This window comes from Ictalurus furcatus, chromosome 3 (genome assembly GCF_023375685.1).
Source record: "Ictalurus furcatus strain D&B chromosome 3, Billie_1.0, whole genome shotgun sequence".
In the NCBI taxonomy this organism is placed as follows: Eukaryota; Metazoa; Chordata; class Actinopteri; order Siluriformes; family Ictaluridae; genus Ictalurus; species Ictalurus furcatus.
Window position 1 is genome coordinate 10354567 of NC_071257.1, and position 24093 is coordinate 10378659.

The following is a 24093-nucleotide window of genomic DNA, read 5'->3' on the forward strand; positions in this document are numbered from 1 at the left end:
TACAAGCTTGGCACACCTATTTTTGGGCAGTTTCTCCCATTCTTCTTTGCAGGACCTCTCAAGCTCCATCAGGTTGGATGGGGAGTGTCGGTACACAGCCATTTTCAGATCTCTCCAGAGATGCTCAATCGGGTTCAAGTCTGGGCTCTGGCTGGGCCACTCAAGGACATTCACAGAGTTGTCCTGTAGCCCCTCCTTTGTTATCTTGGCTGTGTGCTTAGGGTCGTTGCCCTGTGGAAGATAGACCTTCACCCCAGTCTGAGGTCCAGAGCACTCTGGAGCAGGTTTTCATCAAGGATGTCTCTGTACATTGCTGCATTCATCTTTCCCTCAATCCTGACTAGTCTCCCAGTTCCTGCCGCTGAAAAACATCCCCACAGCATGATGCTGTCACCACCATGTTTCACTGTAGGGATGGTATTTGCCAAGTGATGACAGGTGCCTGGTTTCCTCCAGACATGATGGTTGCCATTCAGGCCAAAGAGTTCAATCTTTGTTTCATCATGGTCTGAGAGTCCTTCAGGTGCCTTTTGGCAAACTCCAGGCAGGCGGTCATGTGCCTTTTACTGAGGAGTGGCTTCCGTCTGGCCACTCAACAATACAGGTCTGATTGGCGGAGTGCTGCAGGGATGGTTGTTCTTCTGGAAGGTTCTCCTCTCTCCACAGAGACACGCTGGAGCTCTGTCAGAGTGACCATCAGGTTTTTGGTCACCTCCCTGACTAAGGCCCTTCTCCCCCGATCGCTCAGTTTGGCCGGGCGGCCAGCTCTAGGAAGAGTCCTGCTGGTTCCAAACTTCTTCCATTTACGGATGATGGAGGCCACTGTGGTAATTGGGACCTTCAATGCTGCAGAAATGTTTCTGTACCCTTCCCCAGATCTGTGCCTCGATACAATCCTGTCTCAGAGGTCTACAGACAGTTCCTTGGACGTCATGGCTTGGTTTGTGCTCTGACATGCATTGTTAACTGTGGGACCTTATATAGACAGGTGTGTGCCTTTCCAAATCATGTCCAATCAACTGAATTTACCACAGGTGGACTCCAATCAAGTTTTAGAAACATCTCAAGGATGATCAGTGGAAACATGATGCACCTGAGCTCAATTTTGAGCGTCATATAAAAGTCAGCCCGTCGTCTTGTTTTATTTTAGATGGTGACATGATGAAATGAAAAAAATAAATACTTTTATTAAAGCAATGTTGCCATCCGGGAAGGATTAAAGTTGCCACTAAGGGAGGGTAAAGTACTGTGGAGGAGGTACAATGTGGAGAGACTGATTTTACTAAAGAATGTTTGTTTCTCTTTTTTTTTTACTGAACTTGAACTGAATCTTCAGCTGCTGACATTTTGATCAAGAAGGAAAGGGGTGGGAAGGGTTTTATTTTATGTGTTTAGGTTTTTTTAAAGGGTGATTTGTGTGAATGTGTGCATAAAGAGAAAGTTTGAGACCTCTGAATGAGGACAGTTTTAGCTCTCTTTAAAGGAAAACCTGCCTCTGCAACTGCTATAACCACAAGAGCAGGGAGCTGATTTAGAAGCATTTGGTTTTTACTGAAATTTTTCATCCTAATCGAGGTTTGTTGTTATGTGTTTTTGCAGTATGCAAAACCCTTTTATGCCCTTATCAGTTTGAAGGCCCTGTTAAGTTAATGTGACCTCCCTTTTTTGTGTTGATCAAATGATCCTGAGCTTCAGTGTGCTTCAATCTTAATACCGAGCTATTTGTTGGAATCTGTACAATTAATTTTTAATGGAAATTAAATTAAGCCTAAATAAAAAAAAATAATAAAAAAATTGAGTGTCATGGCCAAGGCTGTGAATACTTATGTACGTGTGCTTTTTTTGTTTTTTAGTTTTAATAAATTTGCAAAGATTGCAAACAAACTTCTTTCATGTTGTCATTATGGGGTATTGTTTGTAGAATTTTGAGGAAAATAATGAATTTAATCCATATTGGAATAAATCTGTAACATAACAAAATGTGGAAAAAGTTAAGCGCTGTGAATGCTTTCCGGATGCACTGTATACCTAATTATAGCCTATATTTTTTCATGTCTATGTATAATGTGTTGTGAATGTGTAGAATGATCATAATTTTTTTAACAATAGGTCCAAAGACGGAGCATAGTTTGACATCAGACTGTGCGTCTCCTTGAGATACGAATATCCCCTCGCTCAGTAAGTGTTTGTAATGCAGCATTATTTAGCCTACATGATTTGTTTAAAAATTTCTTATGTTTTTTTGGTTTTTGTTTTGTTTTCCCAGAAGATTTTTCAAACCTTGTAAACAAGTTCAGCGCATCTGGAAGTGAATCTCACATGGAGAGGACTAACAACCATGCAACAAAGCTACAAAGACTCAAACGTAAAGCGGTTACGATCGCCCAGGTGCACACTCCGGGTGATGGATGTGTGAGAGACCTTGATTTCATACCACCAACATTAGAACGGAAACGGTCAAGCCAGTCACTCGGAGCATCAGCTGGTATGTAGCATATAACAATATTTGATCATTTTCCTAATTCATATATCCTCCCTAACTCTTTTTTCCCCCCACAGAGTTGGTTGTGGGTAAGCCAATCGATTTGACACCTCACCCGTCGATCTCTGACAAACGGTGTGGGACTAGTTACGTGCCGAAAAAAAAGTGGAAGAAGAATAATAATTATTATAATAATAAGTATGCCGAATAACAATAGTAGTGCTTTTCAAGCATCACTAATATTAAGTATGCACAAGAACAACAGTAGTGCTTTTCAAGCACCACTAATTATAATAATAATAATAAGTATGCCGAATAAATATAGTAGTGCTTTTCAAGCACCACTAATAATAAGTATGCACAAGAACAATAGTAGTGCTTTTCAAGCACCACTAACTAGCTAGCTAGTATCTGGTGTGAGAAGAGTATGGCTAACACACATTAAGTTGCTATGAGTTATGTGAACAGTAGCCTGTTGACTTTAAAGACAATCACCACTAAGGTGGTCAAAACATCAGTCAACTACAGTTCTTTTCAGAAAGCGCAAGAGTGAGAGAGACAGACTTCATCACATAACAAAGTGAGCTACTACTTAGCATGAGCTGGCCTTCCTCATAACATACTTCTTGGATTTTGGCTGGTGTCACATTCACAAGTGTACTTTTTCCAGCAATGACCTACATTCTTTTCATTTGTTTAAATTCAGTTATGGCAATTTAACATTTTATGTACATGTTTTTCTAAAGCTGTCTTTTTATGATGATTTACATGAAGATTTGATCGTGGCATCGTTCTTGCAGAAAACTAGATAATTCCAAGGGATTCACAAACTTGCCCTCACAAATGTACCTCAAGTCTAAATCTATTAACACACCATTACAGACCCATCCCTGCCACCATATTATCTGGTACAGATGGGGGGGGGCATCATAGCCATTGTAGCAAGGTGTTGGCAGGTTTAGACGTGAGGAACGTAACTCGAGAATTATTTGGGAAAAGTTCAATGCATTGAGAGTTCTGGAATAAAAATGAGTCTATGAGTTTTTATCAACATATCACCAGAACTGAAGAGATTCAAACCAAAATGCATTGGAAATGCATATCCAGCAGATAGTACAACACTGCTTGTATCAATTTCTGCTTCATCTTGTTTTCTTGGGTTTTCCTCCACCAACTGGTACTGGAAAGACACTTTAATCTTTATAACAGTTGCACATTATTCCTGTGTACATGAGCTAATGTGCTAAGAAACATAATTGAGCAAGTTTTATCCATTCAAACATTCCTCAGCACCCAAACCTTGAGCTTGAGATTGGTGTGTGCAGTTGCCTGTTCATACCCTGGGGGCCTATGAATGGAGCTCTCAAGTAAGCCTTGTTGAAACAAATCTACACTGCTAATGACGCACTGAAAATATTCAGTTCATTTAACTTGATGACAACTGCAGCCCCCTCCTGACTGTTTTCTATATTAGGCATACTTTTGGGCAATAACCTGCAGCAGGTAATGCTGTGGAAGCGTGGTTTAACGCATAGGACTACTTTCAATTTGTGAGATGTTATTTAAACTAGACGTGTCCAATATGGGAGAAGAGCTCATTTTGAGAAGTTGAAATTTGAAATTAACTTCAACATTTCTTTTTAAATGTTTAACTTTTTGGGATATTTAAGGAGATGCACTTTTATATCAATTAACCCATCATTATAGATTTATTCTTATAGGAAAGGTGCATGAACATTTCTTGAGTAAAATGAAAGATGGATCATCAGCTTGGCTTTATTTTTAAGTAAGGTTCACTTATTTTTGTTAAGAACACATTCAGATGAACCAAAAACATCACCAGGTTTCTAAGTAAAATAGTATTCCAAATTATGTTCTCTTGCTTCTGAAACATAAATTAGCTCTGGCAGCAATATATAGTAATCTGCCATAATTACTACAGCTTGATACTAGAGTATGCTTCTTCCCCACATCACTCCAGCAACACAAAGCTGACTTTGCAATGGTCCTGTGCCATACAACGTAATAAAAAAAAGCCTTCATCCACATACCAAATTACTGTGCCTTTTGATTTACAATCACTGAGCAGGAGGGAGAGAATACAGTACATGGAAGTCTTACACACACACACACACACACACACACACACACACACACACACACACACACACACACACACACACACCCCACCTGAAAATAGGCAATGGCACATATCTGAGCGATACACAGGCATTCCCCTGGGCAAACAATAAATATCACTGTAACATGTACATTGCACCAGATGTGCTGGAGAAAAACAGACACTTTTCATTTTATGTGCAAAGAAAACCTTAATTTCTACAAATGACATTTTAAGACCATTATACACAAAATGGTAATGAATCATCGTATGAAACACTGCATTATGTGGAGAATGTTTCTAAGAACTTACATTGAGAAGAAGTTTGGTTTCATCTGAAAGCCATAGTTCAGAAAGACAAAGAAACATACAGACAAATAAAAACAAGACAAATTGGATTAAATACATTTTATGAGGAGCACTTGTACATACAGATTTGCTTCATTTCACATTTTCTTTATGGAAACAAGTGGAATGGCACTTTTTTCATAGACTCTCACAGCCTGAACTCAGGGTGCTGTTAGCTTGTAAATATTATCTTATTTGAGCTCAAAATACTGTACACCTTTCTCAAGAATGCAATTAAATAGTTTTATCATGGCAATGATCTAAATCAAATCAAATTTGTGGGTTGCCTGTGCAAAACTGTAGAGTAAGCAGCCTTGATGGAAAACAAACAAGACAACAGAAAACCAGTCAAGAAAAGTTCAATACACAGATCACAATTACAGACATTTCTACTGCCACTAAAGATAGAACCAGAGTGATGAACAATTCCAGGAGAGAAACTATACACATTCCTCTCCAAGTTACAGTCCCCTCTGAAACTATTGGAATGGCAAGACCAATTCATTTCTTTGTGCTATACACCAAAGACATTTGGGTTTGAGATCAAAAGATGGATATGAGGTGAGAGTTTAGGACTGCAGCTTTTATTTCCTGGTATTTATATCTAGATGTATTACACAACATACAAAATCTATGTTTATCAGACCACCCAATTTTTAAGCAAGCAAAAGTATAGGAACACATAGGGCTTGTATATTAAAGTAAAGAACATTTACTATTTGGTTGCATATATTGCTTGCTTGCTATTACTGCATCAAGCCTGCTACTCACTGACCTCACCGAACTGTTGGTTTCTTCTTTTGTGATGTTTTTCCAGGCTTTTACCGTAGCTTCTTTCATTTGTTGTTTGTTTCGCGGGATTTCTCCCTTCAGTCTGCTCTTCAGGAGCTAAAATGCATGCCGAATTGGGTTAAGGGGTGATGATTGACTTGTCCAGTATAAAACGTTCCACTGTTTTCCCCTGTTAATGTCCTTTGTTGAGTTGGCAGTGTGTTTTGAATCATTGTCTTGCTGCATGATAAAGTTCCTCCTGATTAATTTGGACGCATTTCTCTACAAATTGGCAAAATCTTCCTGTAAACTTCTGAATTAATTTTGCTGCTACCATCATGAGTTACATCATCAATAAAGATTAGTGAGCCTGTTCCAGAAGCAGCCATGCAAGCCCAAGCCATGACACTAGCTCCACCATGGACAGACAAGCTTGTTTGTTTTGGATCATGAACAGATACTTTCTTTCTCCACACTTTGGCCTTTCCATCACTTTGATAGAGGTTAATCTGTGTTCCAGAACCTTTGTGACTCATCTCTGTATTTCTTTGCATACTCCAATCTGGCTTTCTGATTCTTACTGCTGATGAGTGGTTTGCATCTTGTGATATGACCTCTATATTTCTGCTTTCAAAGCCTTCTTCGAACGGTGGATTGTGATACCTTTACCAGTGCCCTGTGGAGGTTGTTGGTGAGGTCATTGAATGATGCTTTTGGGTTTTTCTTCACAGCTCTTACAATGTTTGTCATCAGCTGCTGTTGTTTTCACTGGCTGATCCATTCGATGGATGTTGCTCAGTACAACAGTGGTTTCTTTATTTTTAAGGACATTCCAAATTGTTGTACTGGCAAACCCAATGTTTGTGCAATGCCTCTGATTGATTTCCCTCTTTTCTCAGCTTCAAAATGGCTTTCTTTTCATCCATATACAGCTCTCTGATCATGTTGGTTTATCCTTTTTAACAACACATGCAGTCTTCACAGGTGAAACTGAAGGCTAAAACCAAGAGTAGATATTCAGAGCTAATTATTATTTAAACAACCAATCTAACAGGACACACATGGGTAACAAGAAACACCTGTCAGTCACATGTTGCAATATTTTTGCTCGCCTACAAATTGGGTGGTCTGATACAAAATGTGCTATATTCTTTGCTGTTTAACACACCTATATTTTATATATATATATATATATATATATATATATATATATATATATATATATATATATATATCTCAGGAAATAAAAGCTGAAATTCTAAGCTCTCTTCTCATATTAATATTTTGATATCAAACCCAAATGTCTACAGCAAATAAAATAAAAAAATAAAAATGAATTGGCCTTGCCATTTCCAATAGTTTCAGACGGAACTGTATTTCTTAATGATTCATAACTGCTCTTTTGTCTCATTATGTTGATGAAATTATATGGACTAGAAATTAGAGAACATTTTCTAGAACACTATTTAAAAAAAAAAGGTTGATTAGTATTTACACACAAACTAGCAGCTTATAATGAGGAAATATGCTGGTGGTTTAATGTGGAGCAATTTAAATAATTGGGGGAAAAAAGGTCAAATGGCAAAAGTGTGTAACAGTGTGTAACAGAATCAGACAGCTAAAATTATTCCATTAGATGTCAGAGGGCAGATATTCATTTTAAGACGTCAGGCTCCTCTGTGGAGGGTTATGTGGGAGCACCAGACTTCTGAGTGGCTTGCAGTCGCAATTTCCTCCTTGCTATAGCCTCCTGCTTCTTCCTCTCAATTTCAGCAGCAGAGCACTTCACTGCTGGTTGTGCTGCAATAAACACTACAGAAGCAAACAGAGAACAAAACAACAGAATGCAGATTTTCCTTGCTGCTCAGCATGCTAGTCTAGAATCTGTCTCTTTTTTTTGTGAATAGACCAAAAAAAAAAAAAAAACAACAGCAAATTCCCAGTTAACTATAGGTATACAGTGGGGGAAATAAATACTGGACATGTCAACTTATTTTTCAGTAAATATATTTCTGATGAGGCTATTCACATGAAATTTTCACCAGACATCAGTATTAACTCAAGAAATCCGGAAATATAAAGAATTCACAACATTAAAGTCCATAAATAAAGTTGTGTAATGAAGTACAAAAAAATCATGCAGATACAGGTCAAGAGCCTCAGGTAATGTTCACATCAAACATCAGAATGAAGAAAAAATGTGATCTCTGGGACTTTAACCGTAGCATGTATGTTGGTAACAAATGGGATGGTTTCAGTATTTCAGAAACTGCTGATCCCCTGGGATTTTCACTCACAACAGTATCTAGAGTTTACACAAAATGGGGCAAAATACAAAAAACATTCAGCAAGTTTTTTGGGTGGAAACAACTTGTTGATGAGAGCTCAGAGGAAAATGGCCAGATTGGTTTGAGCTGCCAGGAAGGCTATAGTAGCTCAATAGTCACTCTTTACAACCATGGCGTAACCATGGCAGAAAAGCATCTCAGCATGCACAAAACATTGGAGGTAGATGGCTACAACAGCAGAAGAGCACATTGGGATCTACTTCTGTCAGCCAAAAACAGGAATCTGAGGCTATCATGAGCACAGGCTCACCCAAACTGAAGAAAGAAGAAAAATCTGGTCTTTTTCCAGTTTTCAGCTCTCTACCACCAGTTTGTGCCCATGACAGCCTCAGATTCTTGTTCTTGGATGACAAGAGTGGTACCTGATGAGGTCTTCCATTGCTGTAGCCCATCCACCTCAAGGTTTGATCTCATGCTCATTCTCATCAACAAGGTGTTTCAGCCTGTCAACACGCCACGTTCAGAGGATGGAAGTTTTTTATTTTTCACACCATTCTGTATAAACTGTAGAGACTGTTGTGTGTGAAATTCCCAGGATAACAGCAGTTTTTCCAATTACTCAAACCAACCCATTTGTTATCAACAACCATATCATGGTTAAAGTAACAGAGATCACACTTTTCCCCATTCTGATGTTTGATTTGAACATTACCTGAAGCTCTTGACCAGTATCTGCATTTTTTATGCATTGTGTTGCTGTCATGACTGAATGATTAGGTAACTGCATGAATGTGCAGGTGTTCCTAATAATGTGGATGGTGAGTATTTCAGTAACCCACAGTAAAAGTTATTTGTGGTAGAATGCTTACCTTTGTTTCTCAATGCCCGTGGGTCAGACTGATGCCTCTTGAATGTGGAATGATGGGAGTTTTCTCCAGACAGTCCTGTAACAGGCTGAGGAATCAGCTGAGTGAAATGGTACTGCTGCCTGCTGTTTTTAGGATCGTCGTTTACTTGAGAAGCACTAGCTGATTCATACAAGTTTTGCTTGTTTCCATGAACACCTGAAGTACTCGGTATTGAATGTGAGCATGCAAAAACACACACAGGCTGTTTGTAGCTCATGGGATCCTGAGATTGAACTGTTCTGCTGTTTCTACTCATGCTTGAAGAACTAGTAGTGATGGTTGGAAGTACTTCAGGTGAGGAACATAAGGGCTTGGTTGTATTCTTGTCTTTTTGCTGCTCTTGACTGGATGAGATTTGCTCCAGGTCATCACAGGCCTGATAAAGCAGATCATCATCATCATCATCATCATCATCATCATCATCAGCTTCACCCCACACAGAGACCAAGTCCTTCCCTGATGCTCCAGCTGAACTGGCTAAATCTTTGGCTCCGGGGTCAACATTGGTCATAACTATCTTTTGCTTTCTATCTGTGTTGATTGAATCAGGGCTAGTTTTTGGAAGTTGCTTAATTGCAACAGACTGGACAGGACCATCTGACCTGAAAGTACTAAGACTGGTGCTAATTTTTGAAGAAAACCTAGTGTAATAACTGGTAATCTGGTGAGACTGAGGTAAACCAGCTCTGGTGCTTGATTCAGAGGAACTGGCTACCATTATAGGTTCACATTTTATAGAAGCAGCAGACCCTATCTGACTAGTGGTCTTTGCTGTACAGGAGCTCATATTCCAAGGGTTCTGAGTCACCTCTAGCACAAACAAGTCACTGAGAAGATCATCGTTCTCCCAGTCATCATCAAAGGCTGGTTTTGACACCTGAGCATCATAAAGGAGATTCTTGCTGTCTGAAGTGGTTGGTCTCATTCCATGAGTAGCTGTTTTTTCAGTCCTGCTCTCCTGTGAACAGTTAGGTGATGGAGGGCTTAGTCTCCCACTCAAGTACTGGGTTGGTCCATCAAACAGAGCATGCAGCTCCTCCTCATGGCTTAGTCCTTTGGCTTCTCCAGCGGAAGCCCCATTACTGTGCGATTCTGGGTGGGTGGCAGTGAGTTTGTTGAGCTTGTGCAAGTCCTTACAATTTGTTCCCCCACTATTCTGCAGACTCTCAAGAATCCTTTCCTTGTGTTGGCGGGTCATGTTAAGGTCAAACTGCTTAGCTAGTTTCATCAGGTCCTCAACATTGTTACTTTGCCGACTTGACAAAGGAATAAGAATGTCAGTTGGTAAATAAGTCACTACAAGCACACAAATTTCCATAAATACATTACATTAATACTAGGGGTATGAAAAAAACTAATTGAATCAGAAAATCAGACCAACAGTCTCCGATTTGGCCTGATCTGTTTTGAAAAGAAAAATGGTTAAAATCCAATACTGCCATCAAAAATCGACAGATACCCCACAAGTCACACATGTGAATGAGTGAGAAAGACAGGGCAGAGAAAGAGAGCGAGAGAGCGCATGTTAAGTATTAAATCAATACTTGGAAATACTTCTGACACAATATCTCAGCAGGAAGTCTCAACAGAATAATTGCTATATGCAATGGAAGCACCACAAACCTTGCTACACACCTAGAAAAGTGGCATGAGGTAATGTTAACTGGAGAGGAGCCTGGCTGCAGCTAAAGATGCAACAGGTACTACTACTATTAACAGTTTCTTTCAGAGCTTGCTACACCACAATTCTAGCAAGCCGAAGGCTATAACCAAAGCATTCACTTATTTTCTTTGCAAAAACATGTACCCCTATAGAATTACAGAAAATGTTGGATTCAGACTTTATGGAAAGCTACACAACACAGAGTTTTATTGAAACAGAGGCAGATTCACACCCCTAGTTTATACTGACCGTGCTGAGCACCTCCGAACTCTGGGTTGCTGAATCTCTGGAGTGCAAGGAACAGCAGTATCTCCAATCCACTGAAGCACTGAATCTTTATCCACAGACTTCTCATCCTTTGACATCAAACATGGTCTTATATCAATATGGTAGGCACTGTGCAATTTTCATTTCAAAGAGTTGCTACTTACATTTGGTGCAATTCTGTTGACAATCTCAGATATCTCCACAACTCTGACACTTTCTCCTGCTCCTCTTCCTGTTATTAATATTCAGAGCAAAAGAAATTATGTATGGCAAACCTTGAACTTCATCAAAAACAACACATGCAAACAAGTTGCCACACAGTAGTTCCCGACTGACATGGTAATTTGCCTAAGCTACCTCTGTGCTTGTTACAGTTACAGGTTGCTGCAAATAAAGACACTTCCATAGTCGAGTGGCATAAGATGAAAACCTAGAATAAGATTACATGATCCATTAATGCAATATCTTCTGAGAAAAGGGTGGCTCAAAAGGTTTCTCTTTTGTAATTAATGGCATCATGTAGGCATATACAGTATCCTTTGAAAGTATTGAAATGCCAAGGCCAAATCTTTTGTTTGTGCTATACACTGAAGAAAGTTAGGTTTGAGATCAAACGATGAATGATGATAGATCAGGAGTTCAGATATTTACAATTAGATTTGTTCAAAAATTTAGAACATGGCACCCTTTGTTTGAACCACCCAATGTTTCAAGTGATCAAAAATATTGGAATATGTGACTGACAGGGTGTTTACTGTTGCCCAGGTGTGCCCTATTAGATTGACTGTTTAACCAAATAATAGCTCAGAATGTCTACTCTTGGTCTGAACCCTGGGTTTCACTTGTGAAGAATGCATTTATTGTTAAAAAAGGATAAACCAACATGAAAATCATAGAGCTGTCTATGTGAGAAAAGCAAGCCATTTTGAAGCTGAGAAAAGAGGGAAAAAGTGATCAGAGCCATTGAGCATACATTGGGCCTGTACAACAATTTTGAAATGTCCTGAAAATGAAAGAAACCAACAACCAGACATTGAACAGGTCGGCCAAGGAAAACAATAGCAGTTCATTAAAGAAACATTATGAAAGCTGTGAAGAAAAACCCAAAAACAGTAGTCAGTGGAATGACAAACAACCTCCACAGGGTGAAACTCCCTCAATCTACCGTTCAAAGAAGACTGAGAACAAAAATACAGAAGCCATATTACAAGATGCAAACCACTCATTAGCAGTAGAAATCAGAAAGTCAGTTTGGAATACATAAAGAAATACAAAAATGAGCCACAAATGTTCTGGAACAGGGTTGTATGGACTGCTGAGACCAAGATTTTCCTCTACCAAAGTGATAGAAAGGCCAAAGTGTGGAGAAAGAAACGATCGACTCATGATCCAAAACATACAAGTTACATACAGGTGCAGCTCAAAACATTTTAATATCATGGAAAATTTATTTTTCTGTAATTTAATTCAAAAAGTGGAACTTTCATATATTTTAGATTTATTACACAAAGTGAAATATTTCAAGCTTTTTTTGTTTTGATCTTGATTATTAAGGCTTACAGTTCATGGAAATTAAAAATCCAGTATCTCAAAATATTAAAATAAAGAATTTATAATACAGAAATGTCACAGTGTTGCAGTATTCCTAGTGTCAAGCCACTCCTGAACCAGAGACGTTAGAACATCTTACCTGGGCTAAGGAGAAAAAGAACTGGATCGTTGCTCAGTGGTCCAAAGTCCTCTTTTCAGAAGAAAGTAAATTTTGCATTTAATTTGGAAATCAAGGTCCCAGAGTCTGGAGGAAGAATGGAGAGTATGACAACTGCACCACGGCGGTGGTAGATGCAGTGCCACCTGCAGTGATGCCACATCACACGCCCATGTTAATGTTTCTGCTTGAGTGGGCACTATGACAAATACAAAGTACAACACTTTGTATACATGTATAATCATAATAATAATAATAATAATAATAATAATAATAATAATAATTACAGTTGCTATATTAATTTGTATCTATAGCCTACCATATGGCAGGAGATTTCATATTAATACACAGGTTATGCAATCTTAATCAAACACCTTATATGTAGTTTGACACGGGTTTGTTTGAGCATGGCAAAATCCAGTCAGGCGAATTCTTCGATTTCACTTCGGGTGCTGCCGCTGTGATGGAACTTGTTGGGAAACCAAAGCTTATATCGATGATCTGGGAACATTTTGGATTCATGCCTAACGAGAGAGAAACGTGTGACTGTACTTCTCCACTTCCTCCAAGTGGACTTCTCCACTTCCTCCTCCCACTTCTTTTCCTTCTCCCCAGGACAATACTGTATCCCACAGCACCCTCAGGCTGTTTCTCATTGCAAGAGAATGACACAACAAGGCAAGTGCTAAAAATAAAGCCTCATTTATTTTTTTTATATTTAGATTTTTATTTAATTTAAGCCTATAAAATATTATTATTATTATTATATAGTGATATAAATTTAATATACATTTCAGTACTCCATCGCCTCGACGCCCCGCCCCTCCTCACCCACACAGTAAAAATCTGCCACCATCACAGTAGAGAGGCACAGAATCCAAGTTGCTTGAAGTCCAGTGTGAAGTTTCCACAGTCAGTGATGATTTGGGGTGCTATGTCATCTGCTGGTGTTGGCCCGCTGTGTTTTCTCAAGTCGAGAGTAAATGCCGCTGGCTGCCAGGAGATTTTAGAGCACTTCATGCTTCCATCTGCTGACAAGCTTTATGTAGATGCTGATTTCCTTTTCCAGCAAGACTTGACACCTGCCCACAGTGCCAAAATTACTAACAACTGGTTTGCTGACTATGGTATTACTGTGCCTGATTGGCCAGCCAACTTGCCTGACCTAAACCCCATAAAGAATCAATCAGTGCATTTACATGGACAACAATAATTCACTCTTAACTTGATTAAGACCATACTTTGATTAAGAAACTACCATGTAAAACAGCAATTTTTAATTACCTTAATCTAATTAAGGTCATACTCGAAGTAAGCAATAATCAAATTAAGACAGGTGGAGTACTCCTGTTTTAGTCGCATTATGGACGTGTAATACAGACATGTAAATACCTTAATCACATTATGAACGTCATGTGAGTTTTCACCGTATTTTGCGACAGGACACGATCAGACATGGCAGTTTTACCTTTTACGGCCTGTAGTGGGGAAAAATACATGTATCTCGGCTACTATATAGACGGTAAGTATGTGGTTTGGGACACAGCCCACGGCTTCAAGCAGTTGTCTATTAGCACGTATAGGATGACAAATAATTAACTGCACTTAAAGCGTTCGTAAAAAAAATTAAATAGAAACACCCAAAACTGTATACGGTACCATAACGAAGACGAACTGTATGTTGATACGTGAAATTCTGGAGGGATGTCGGACGGCGTGGCATGGTGATGTAATGACGCAGGCTGCTAATCTAATTATGTTCTAAAACATGTAAAACGGGAACATGACAAGAGTATTCTAAAAGCGACTCATGTAAACACCTTAATCACATTATCATCTTACTCAGAGTAAGGTCAATAATTAAATTACTGCTCACCATGTAAAAGTAGTCTATGAGAGACACCAGACCCAACAATACAGACAAGCAGAAGGCTGCTATCAAAGCAACCTGGGCTTCCATAAGACCTCAGCAGTGCCATAGGCTGATTGCCTCCATGCCACACCGCATTGCAGCAGTAATTTGTGCAAAAGGAGGCCCGACCAAGTATTGAGTGCATAAATTAACATACTTTTCAGAAAGTTGACATTTGTATTATATATTCTTTATTCTAATATTTTGAGATACTGGATTTTTGATTTCCATGAGCTGTAAGCCGTAATCATCAACATTAAAACAAAAAAAAGGCTTGAAATATTTCACTTTGTGTAATAAATCTAGAATATATGAAAGTTCCACTTTTTAAATTAAATTACGGGAAAAAAACTTTATTTTCCTATGATATTCTAATTTTTTGAGATGTACCTGTACATCGGTCAAGCATGGAGAAGTAGTGTCATAGCTTGTGCTAGCATGGCTGCTTCTATAACAGGCTCACTAATCCTCATTGATGATTTAACTCACGATGGTAGCAGTAGAATGAATTCAGAAGTTTACAGGAACATTTTGTCTGACAATTTACAGAGCAATGTATATTAATCGGGAGGAACTTTATTTGGGATTATTGTTTTGCTGCACATTACACTGCCAAATTAACAAAGGACTTGATCAGAAACCAACAATTTGGTGAGTTGCAGGCTTGATGCAGTTATTGCAGGCATATGCAACCAAATATTAAGTGTTATTTACTTTAATCTACTACAAGATTTCTGTTCCTGTACTGTTTTATGTTGTTTAACAGATCTAGATCCAAATCCTCTCTCTTGCCTCACATCCATCTTTTGATCTCAAATCCAAATGTCTTCGGTGTACATCAAACAAATGAATTGGCTTTTCCATTCCTATAATTTCAAAGGAGACTGCAGATGTCAAGAAATGAAAGCTGAAATTCACTGTTTGATGTGAAACAAACTCTTCAGTGAACAACAAGATAAAATGAATTGGCTTTGCCATTCCAATACTTTCACAGGGGACTGTAAGCTTGTTTGTTTCAGATATATTCAACGCCAAAAGTGAGTAAACGATGAAATTATTTTCCATACTCATAATTATGTGATGTGAAATCTATAGTTAGGTAATTTTCATTTTACTACTTCATTTATAAATATAGATTAGCCAAGTTTCCATCCTGAAAAAACAAAAAACAAAAACATAAATTCCTAGTTCATACAGTGCTGTGAAAAAGTATTTTCCCCATCCTGATTTCTCCTGTTTTTGTGCACATCTCATTAAATTGTTTCAGAAATTAAAACAAAATCTAAGATAAAACCAAGTCAACCTGAGTAAGCACAAAATACAGTTTTTAAATGATAATATATATTGTAGCAAAGAAGTTATCCAATACCAACTGGGCCTGTATGACAATGTATTTGCCCCCACAGATTCTCCAAATCTATGAAGCAATTAGTTTTTCACATTGGTTATGTGTGTTGGATAACTTTGATAACTTCTTCAATTAAAAAATAAAAACCTGTATAGTGTTTTTAATCAGGTTGCCTTTGTTGTATTTTGTATTTCATTTGAAGATTATGTCTATTTAGTACGAGACACAAAAACACAAGAAATCAGGATGGGGCAAAAACTTTTTCACAGCACTGGATAAATAAAACAAATGAAATAATTCAGCCAATTGAGTTCTAGTGTTGCTATGATATTATCCAGTAAACACAAAAAGCTCATAGTAATATCCTAGTTTCTTTGAATAGCCTGTGTCAAAGAATCAGCATCCAGGTCAAAGCTACATGGTGCCTCTCCTATGCACAGTACTCAGTTGAGCTGAGTAAAATCCATGTCTATGTTGACAGTAAACCTCCATTACCTATACAATCACCAACCAATTTATTAGGAACACCACACTAATACTGGGCAGTTCCTCCCAGACTCAGTTCTTCATGGTGTGTAATCCACAAAGTGAAACATTCCTTTGAGATTCTGGTCCATGTTGACATGAGTGCATCACATAATTGCTGTACACTTATCAGCTGCACATTCATTCTTCCAATCCCCTAATCTACTACATTCTAAAGGTGCTCTATTGAATTCAGATATGGTGACTGGGGTGCCAGACCAGTTTGAGACTAAGCTTGTGCTTAGGGACAGCACACTTTCATGCTGGAAGTAGCCATTATAGGATGGGTAAATTGTAGCCATAAAGGGATGCACATGGTTATCAAAAATAATCAAAAAGCAGAGCTCAATACGAACTTTTAAAAGCGGTTGCCAAGGGTGGCAACCGGGAATCGGCTATGGGTTGCTGAAATATGACTATATGGTTGCCGTATTTTTACAGCCTATATTTTTAGCACAGACTCACTAATGGAAAAATATGAATGCTATGCTATTAATTTTGTAGACTAAATAATTAATAAACCTTCTGCAAGCCTGACCAGACCTATAGCTGGTCACATCAGATTTGTTCTTGATTTGGAGATACAGAAAACAAAGGATCTTGTTTTATGAAAACAATCATAAGGAGGTCTCCACTTTTGAGAATAGTTAATTTAAAAAAAAAAAAAAAAAGAGAAGAGAAAAGAAAAGAAAAAAAAGACACGAATTAATGGTTAAGGCTTTGGGTTACTGATCAGAAGGTTGGAGGTTCAAGCCCCAGCACTGCTAAGCTTCCACTGTTGGGCCCTTGAGCAAGGTGCTTAACCCTCACTACTCCAGGGACACCGACCGTATCATGGCTGACCCTGCACTCTGACCCTAGTTTCTTAACATGCGGGGATATGCGAAAAAAGAATTTCATTGTGCTGTAATGTATATGTGACAAATAAAGGCTGCTTCACTTCTTCTCTAAATAGTGTTGAGAAGTTATCGGGATTGCCCAATTTTCAATTTTCATCTTCCAAAAAGTGCGATCTATAAGCCATGTATGGTTGTGCCTGTTCAAAATACTATAACCTTTATAATTTTTTTCATGAAACCTTCTCAACAGTGATGATATGAATGTGTAAAAATGAAGATGACCAATTTGATGTTTTTACACCATTTGGGTACAAAGATACCGTTCAGCATCAAATTTGACCCTGTAATTCAGAATGGCAAAGAAGAATATGGCACAGAGGGGAATCAGAGCGCAGATGAAGTTTATTATGGCTAATAAAATTTCTCTCACACTCACTCAAGATTTCCAAAGCACTGGTAACATTAAATTACAGACATACACATCTACACAATAATAATAATAAAAAAAAGGTTTGATAAAATAATAGCAGTAAGGAGAAAATATATATATATATATATATATATATATATATATATATATATATATATATATATATATATATATATATATATATTACACACACAATTGTGTTTTATTACCCAAATGTTTGAGCATTTTGTGCATGTTTACAAGTGTTGATGTTATTGTGAGGTTGGTGGTCCTGTTTCACTGGTTACTCTTTTGTCGTGACAGGATTTCACAAACCTGGCAGCCAGGTTTGAGCTTGCTGAGGTTTTTTCTAGCAAGTGTGGGAGTTTGTTCATGCTTGGCATCAGACTGAAGTCTTTTTCATGGGCTGTGAAGTGGGCAAAATATGTTTCCCTAATTTGTGTATAATAAGGGCATGTTGTTAAAAAGTGCAGTCCTGTTTCCACTTCATTTTGTGTGCAGTGGAGCACTTTTGGTAGCCAGGTCTGTCTTGTGTCTCCATCATTATGGCAACGTTATGTTCACCGAGTCTGTACAGATGTCAGATAACATTCTAATTTAAGTTGTTGAGCTGTTGCTTCTGTCCAGTGTTTTTGATATTTTTCTTTTTGTGTTTTAATAATTTGATTTGGTCTATTTGGGGTTTTCTTCTGGGGTTTGGCTGGATTGTTTTGGATTGTAAAGTCAAAGACCAGCTTGCTGCAAGGGCTTCTCTTTTGGATTGGCTCTTAGTATCTTAGGGCTTTGTGAATGAGACTCTCTGTATCACTATTTTTTAGGTGGGCATGGAATTAAATTTTTTGAATTTTAATTATTAATTATTATTTAATAGGTACAGTCCTAATTCTGTTCTGCATGTATTATTTGGGCTTTTTTATTGTACTTGTAGTATATTTTTAAAGTAGTCTTCCTGCAAAGTGGCTATTCTGCGTTTGTCCCATTTAGTGAACTCTTCGTTTGTGAGCAGACCCCAGACCTCACATAAATAGCGCATGATAGGTTCTAGAACCAATTTAACTAAATTAGTGCCAAATTCTGATTGGGATGTCAAATTTGATTTTTTTTTAATAGTGTAAAAAGCTCTTCCTCTCAGGTCGTTCACAGCCTTCTTGAAGTTCTTGTGTTACTGATGTTTATATTGAGGAATGAGTAGTTCTGAGCGTGTTCAAAGGGCATGTTGTCTAATTTGAAGTTGGAATATCATTACTTTAGTCTTTTTGGGGTTAAATGACAGAGCCCATGTCTGACAGAAGATGTGCAAGAGGTCTAGATGCTGCTGTAGACCACCTTCTACAGCAGGACCAAATCATCTGCAAACTAGAACTGCAACAACTAATCGATAAAACTGCTAATAATCAATTATGAAAATCGTTGTCAACGAATCTCATTATCGATTAGTTGGTCTGTGTGCGGCACGGGATACATTTACTAATTACGTTACTTCTCCTCTGAAAACACGCCTCGGAGAGTAAATACTAAGGTTGTGTCCCAAATGACGTACTATACACTTACACATATGAATTTTAGAAAGGTAATATAATTTCAAAAGGAACACTAGCGATTTTTTTTTACTAACCGGAAGTATAAGCCACTTCCTAGTCGACGGCGCATGACATATACACGTAATGCAAGGCCGCTAGGGATATTTAAGGGATGTCACGAGAACCGATACTTCAGTACCAACATTCTTAAAACGTGACGGTACTTGTTTTTCTGCAGTAGCATTAGTACCGTTTGTAATGAAAGTACAGAGGTTGCGATTCTTCTGGACCTGATGGGGGCAGCAAATACGTGCAAGTGTTTTAGTCAGTCCACAAGTGGTGAAGAAGAAGAGGAACGCCTACAAGCACACGGGAAAAACTACAGAAGTTTAGCTTAGCTTAACAAATTTAGCTCCGCCCCGACTCGTTGAGAGGAAAGCTAGTCTTGGTTTCCGGTGTGCAACCGATGCTATCGTTCATTTCAAACAAAGTGAGGAAAGACCTGGAATTTGGCGAAGCACCTGAAAGACGGTCCTATATTATATCTGTTTGAGGCAGCTGGCATTGTTGCCGTGAAAACAGCTAACGTTATGCTCCATGTCATGTTTGCGATAGCCAGTTATTTGTTAACGACGCTAAAGCATTGCGATGTTATAAACTACCTCAGAATGGGCCACCATGCATCGCCGTTTAGCCCGTGTCCTGTCAGCAAAATGTAGCTACTGTCACTAATAATTATTCAAATGTTCATGCTTTTAATAAATCGTTTTGGCTTGCCACCATATCAGTGAATTTAAACTAATGCTTGCATTCAGAGTATAAGGTGTATGTGTGTGCACGCATTTAGGAGTGCACCTCCGGAGACTCATTGTCAGACAGTGTTTGATAACTAAAATACCCTCCCCCTCTCTCCCCCCCCCCTCTCTCCCCCCCCCTCTCTCCCCCCCCCCCTCTCTCCCCCTCTCTCTCTTTGCCAGTATCAGCCAGAGGAGGATGTCCTCCAGGAGAGTTTTTTAATTTTATTTTTTTAATTTTATACCACACTGTGGTATCGACTATCGTGTACTTTTGGTGGTATCGGTACCGACTACTAGATTTTTGGTATTGTGACATCCCTAGTCTGAAGTTTATATTTGTAACACTCAGCTTGTGATTTTTATTTTAAATAAGTGAAAAAAAGGGTACTGAATGTTTGCCCACTCCCCATTAGATTAATCTAAAATAAAATAATCAGCCAACTAATCGATTATGAAAATAATCTTTAGTTGCAGCCCTACTGCAAGCAGCAGGCATTTGACTTCAGTGTCTAGCAGAGTAAGACTGGGTGCTGCAAACTGTTCCAGAGCCCTTGCTAGTTCATTTATGTATATATTGAATAGCATGGGACTCAAGCGACAGCCCTGCCTCACTTCATAACTCTGAGGGAAGAAATCTGCTTTTTGTTTGGTCTGATGAGCGATATTTTGGTTGGAAGCCAATTTGGCATTTACTCAGGACATTTCTGTCCATGAGAAAATGGAGGAGTCTGCTGTTTAGGATGCTGCAGAAATGTTTATTCTCTCTCCATCACATACACACATGCACGCACAACCCTCTCTGCATATTTCAATCTACCAAAGGCTAAAAGGAGGTTCACAGTCTATGAAATCCATGATATCACTGAGCAAGAAGATGGCCATGATTTATAACATGATGTGCTGATAGTGGAATAGAGGAAGAAGCATCTGAAACAGAGGACAATGCTGAAATCAGTTCAGAGCATGAGGAATTATTCTCATTATACAGTCCCTTCTGAAAGTATTGGAACAACAAGGCCAATTCATTTGATTTTGCTATACATTGAAAATATCTGGGTTTGAGATCAAAAGATGAAGGAGACAATAGAACTGAATTTCAGCTTTCCTTTCCTAATATTTACATTTAGATGTGTTAAAAAACTTAGAACATGGAACCTCTGGTGGTAGATCACCAAACTTTTAGCTGAGCAAAAGTATAGGAACAGATAGCCTTAAAGTAAATAACACAAAGTAAATAACAAATTTTCTTGCTGCATGATGATGTTCCTCCCAAATAGACTGGATGCATTTCTCTGTAAATTGGCAGACAGAATGGCTGCGTCCAAATACCCCTACTACACAGTACACGAAACGCAGTAGGCCAAAGGAGTAGTCTGTCCGAATTCTCAGTATTCATAAAACAGTAGGTGAGAAATACCCGGATGACCTACGCCTTCCACCTCAATTCTGCAGTATGGAACCATCGGTGCAGAGGGGCTGCCAGAATCCGAGCAAAAACCAGAGCGTGTTAGTGAATTTACAGCGCTGGGCTTATATATTACACACACACACACACACACACACATATATATACATACATACACACACACACACACACATACATACACACACACACACACACACACACACACCTATTATATCCTGTATATATATACACAGGGCCGATTATATCCTGTCAAAAAAAAGAGGGTGGGAAAACACATTGATTTTGTAAAGATGTCGTCTCTTGTGTGGCTGATGAAAAAACTGCAGTTTGTAAGCTGTGCACTGCTAAAAAATTTGCACCGGAAGTAGCAGCAGTGAAGCGGCATCGAGTCTAATCCCCCCCGATAAGATGCAATCCAAATACCAGACCAATGAAATGGTCACGTGTAAACATTTCTAAGATACTTGCCATTCCTCATTGGAGGTGGTGAAGCAGGATCCCAGATGATGTCCTGTAGAGCTTCTGCCTCACTTTGGGAATCACCACTGCTGCAACCATTAAATCTGATCCTTGATCTATGTTTTGGGGTCCCCACATCTGTTTGGAAAGAGAGGACTAAAACAGTCAAGTTTACTCAACAAGCTTGCTGCATGTGTAGATTTATTTTTGTTTTGCTATGGAAATACACTGATCATAATGAATGCAATCATAACCTGTATTAGGTATCACAAAGGAAATTCGAACCTTTGTAAGTCATGTTTTACAAAATGAAACCAATTACTGAAGAGTTTACTATCATAATAACAAATTACAAGGCCTTTAGTGGCTGAACATCAAGTGTTAAGAGGTAAAACACACATTTCTATAAAGTTGTGGCAATTCAGGTCTGGGACTGACACTCACACATGCATATCATTTAAAAGACATTAAAATGCAGTTAATTTTGAGCCATTATGGTGTTGTAATGAGACATTTCTAAACTGGGGACATTCTAAAATGCTTAACATACATTAATGTACTAAATCAACGAGCAGGGAAAACGATTTCTCTCTTACATTTATCTTGTCATAAATACTTATCTGCTGCTAAGACAACGGCACCGTAATCCAAGTGGATAGACAGCAAGCGTTATCACGTTAAGCTTTTTCTTCTCTATAGAAAACCGTTATAAAGAAAACGCTTAACACGCTTAAGACAGTGATATTGGAGGACCAAATTAAGTATACACCTTATTGATGATGCAAACTATATACAGGCAAGAAGATGAACCCAGAATCTTAAAGCAACGCGCAAAGCTTTTTCTTTATAACGGTTTTCTATGGGAGGAAAAGCTTAACGTAAAACTTTGCGCGTTGCTTTCAGATAAGTGTTTTACGACAAAATAAATGTGAGAGAAAAATGGTTTTCCCTTCTCATTGTTAGCCACGTTAGCTAGCTAAAGGTAGCCTACCTTTTCCATAATACAGCGAGGCACTCAATGATGGACAGCGGGTTTGTTTCCGTCCATATTTATTATTTGTTTTGAATTTGTTCTGGGAAAGCTTAAAAACTCGGCTCCGAATTTCTTTGGTCTCATCTGCTGTAGGTCGGGTATCGATGGTATTCTTGTCTGTCATGTTTAGTAATTACAGACATACACTGCACAATGTTAATATTAAACACTCGATTCAGTGAGTTCAAGTTTTTGTTACTTCTTATTTAATGCGCTATCTAGCTTTGTTGTGGTATCACTATCCACTCACCGCGCGGCCATGTTTCCAGCGCGTCGTATGATTTCACGTCTCTGGTTGGTCCGCACCAAGCTTGTATCTACTCGCGAGATAATACGTGATCGTAAACTATCCTTGAACAAGGCTCGTGGGTGCTTCTCAGTACTCAAAGTGGTGCTTCCCCGTTTCATCGCTCCTCCAGCCCGTGACCCGGAAATTGATCGAAGTCAACCATCTTGAAGGACATATCAATTCTCTAATTGCAAACGAGGAAGCTTCCAGAGGATCTAGGAGCGAGGATACACAGGTGTATCCTATGCGGAAGTCTTTCTTGTCGAAAAACCTGACGGACATATAAATTCTGCCACAGTGTCAAACAGAAAGCCCTTTGACGATGTGATGGAATTTTGCGTGAAATATAATTAAACAATAATATGCTACAATGAGTACTGTAGTTAATTGATCCTTGCATGTTTGGATATGCAAAGCTGCACAAAAGATGTGTTAATTGTGTATTGTTCATATTAATTCATTGTTGAATAACCCAGACATTTCACATAATAATCAGTGCGATAGATCAGAGTGAGGATATTCCATTTGACTTGCTTCGATTCATCTCTCCTCGCATCTAAGAAGCAAGTAAAGGAAGTGAGGAAGGAATTGAGGATCTTGTGAGTTACAATTAAAAATTACAGCTGCAAGCAGCGATGAATGGGCCCTCGCACCCGCGTGCACGTTGGGGCTGCTCTGCCAGGGGAATGCCATTCCATTTTTTTTTAAAGCACGTTTTAGCACTTATCCCAGATAGCAAAACTTGTCTGGCCCACTTGTGTGCCACATACTTGTTTTAGTTCTGGCCCAGTATACGCCTGGGTCCTCAGCCCAGATCTGGCCCACACACTGTAAACAGATTGTAATGTGCTATTGTGAATAGAAATGATAAGCACTGGATTTGGCCCAGACATTATTAATTTACCACATGAATGTTTATATATTTAATTCATTTATTCAAAATGGTCATATTCAAATAAAA

The 24093-nt window shown here is 38.6% G+C and overlaps 1 protein-coding gene across 3 annotated transcripts; it reads right to left on the reverse strand.

Moving 5' to 3' along the window:
- Positions 1–6968: 6968 nt before the first annotated feature.
- etaa1b (ETAA1 activator of ATR kinase b) lies at positions 6969–23406 on the reverse strand. Of its 3 annotated transcripts, none has more exons than XM_053620721.1 (6): positions 23094–23406; positions 21820–21948; positions 11011–11078; positions 10829–10935; positions 8878–10172; positions 6969–7532 (listed from the first exon to the last, which is right to left on the reverse strand). In XM_053620721.1, the coding sequence occupies exons 2-6, from the start codon at positions 21827–21829 to the stop codon at positions 7408–7410; spliced, it is 1605 nt and encodes a 534-aa protein (XP_053476696.1). In that variant the 5' UTR covers positions 21830–21948; positions 23094–23406; the 3' UTR covers positions 6969–7407. The 3 variants fall into 3 exon arrangements, with proteins under 3 accessions (XP_053476696.1, XP_053476695.1, XP_053476694.1); XM_053620720.1 differs by lacking the exon at positions 23094–23406 and adding an exon at positions 22802–23086 and having other exon boundaries at positions 10829–10926; XM_053620719.1 differs by lacking the exon at positions 23094–23406 and adding an exon at positions 22802–23086.
- Positions 23407–24093: the final 687 nt, after the last annotated feature.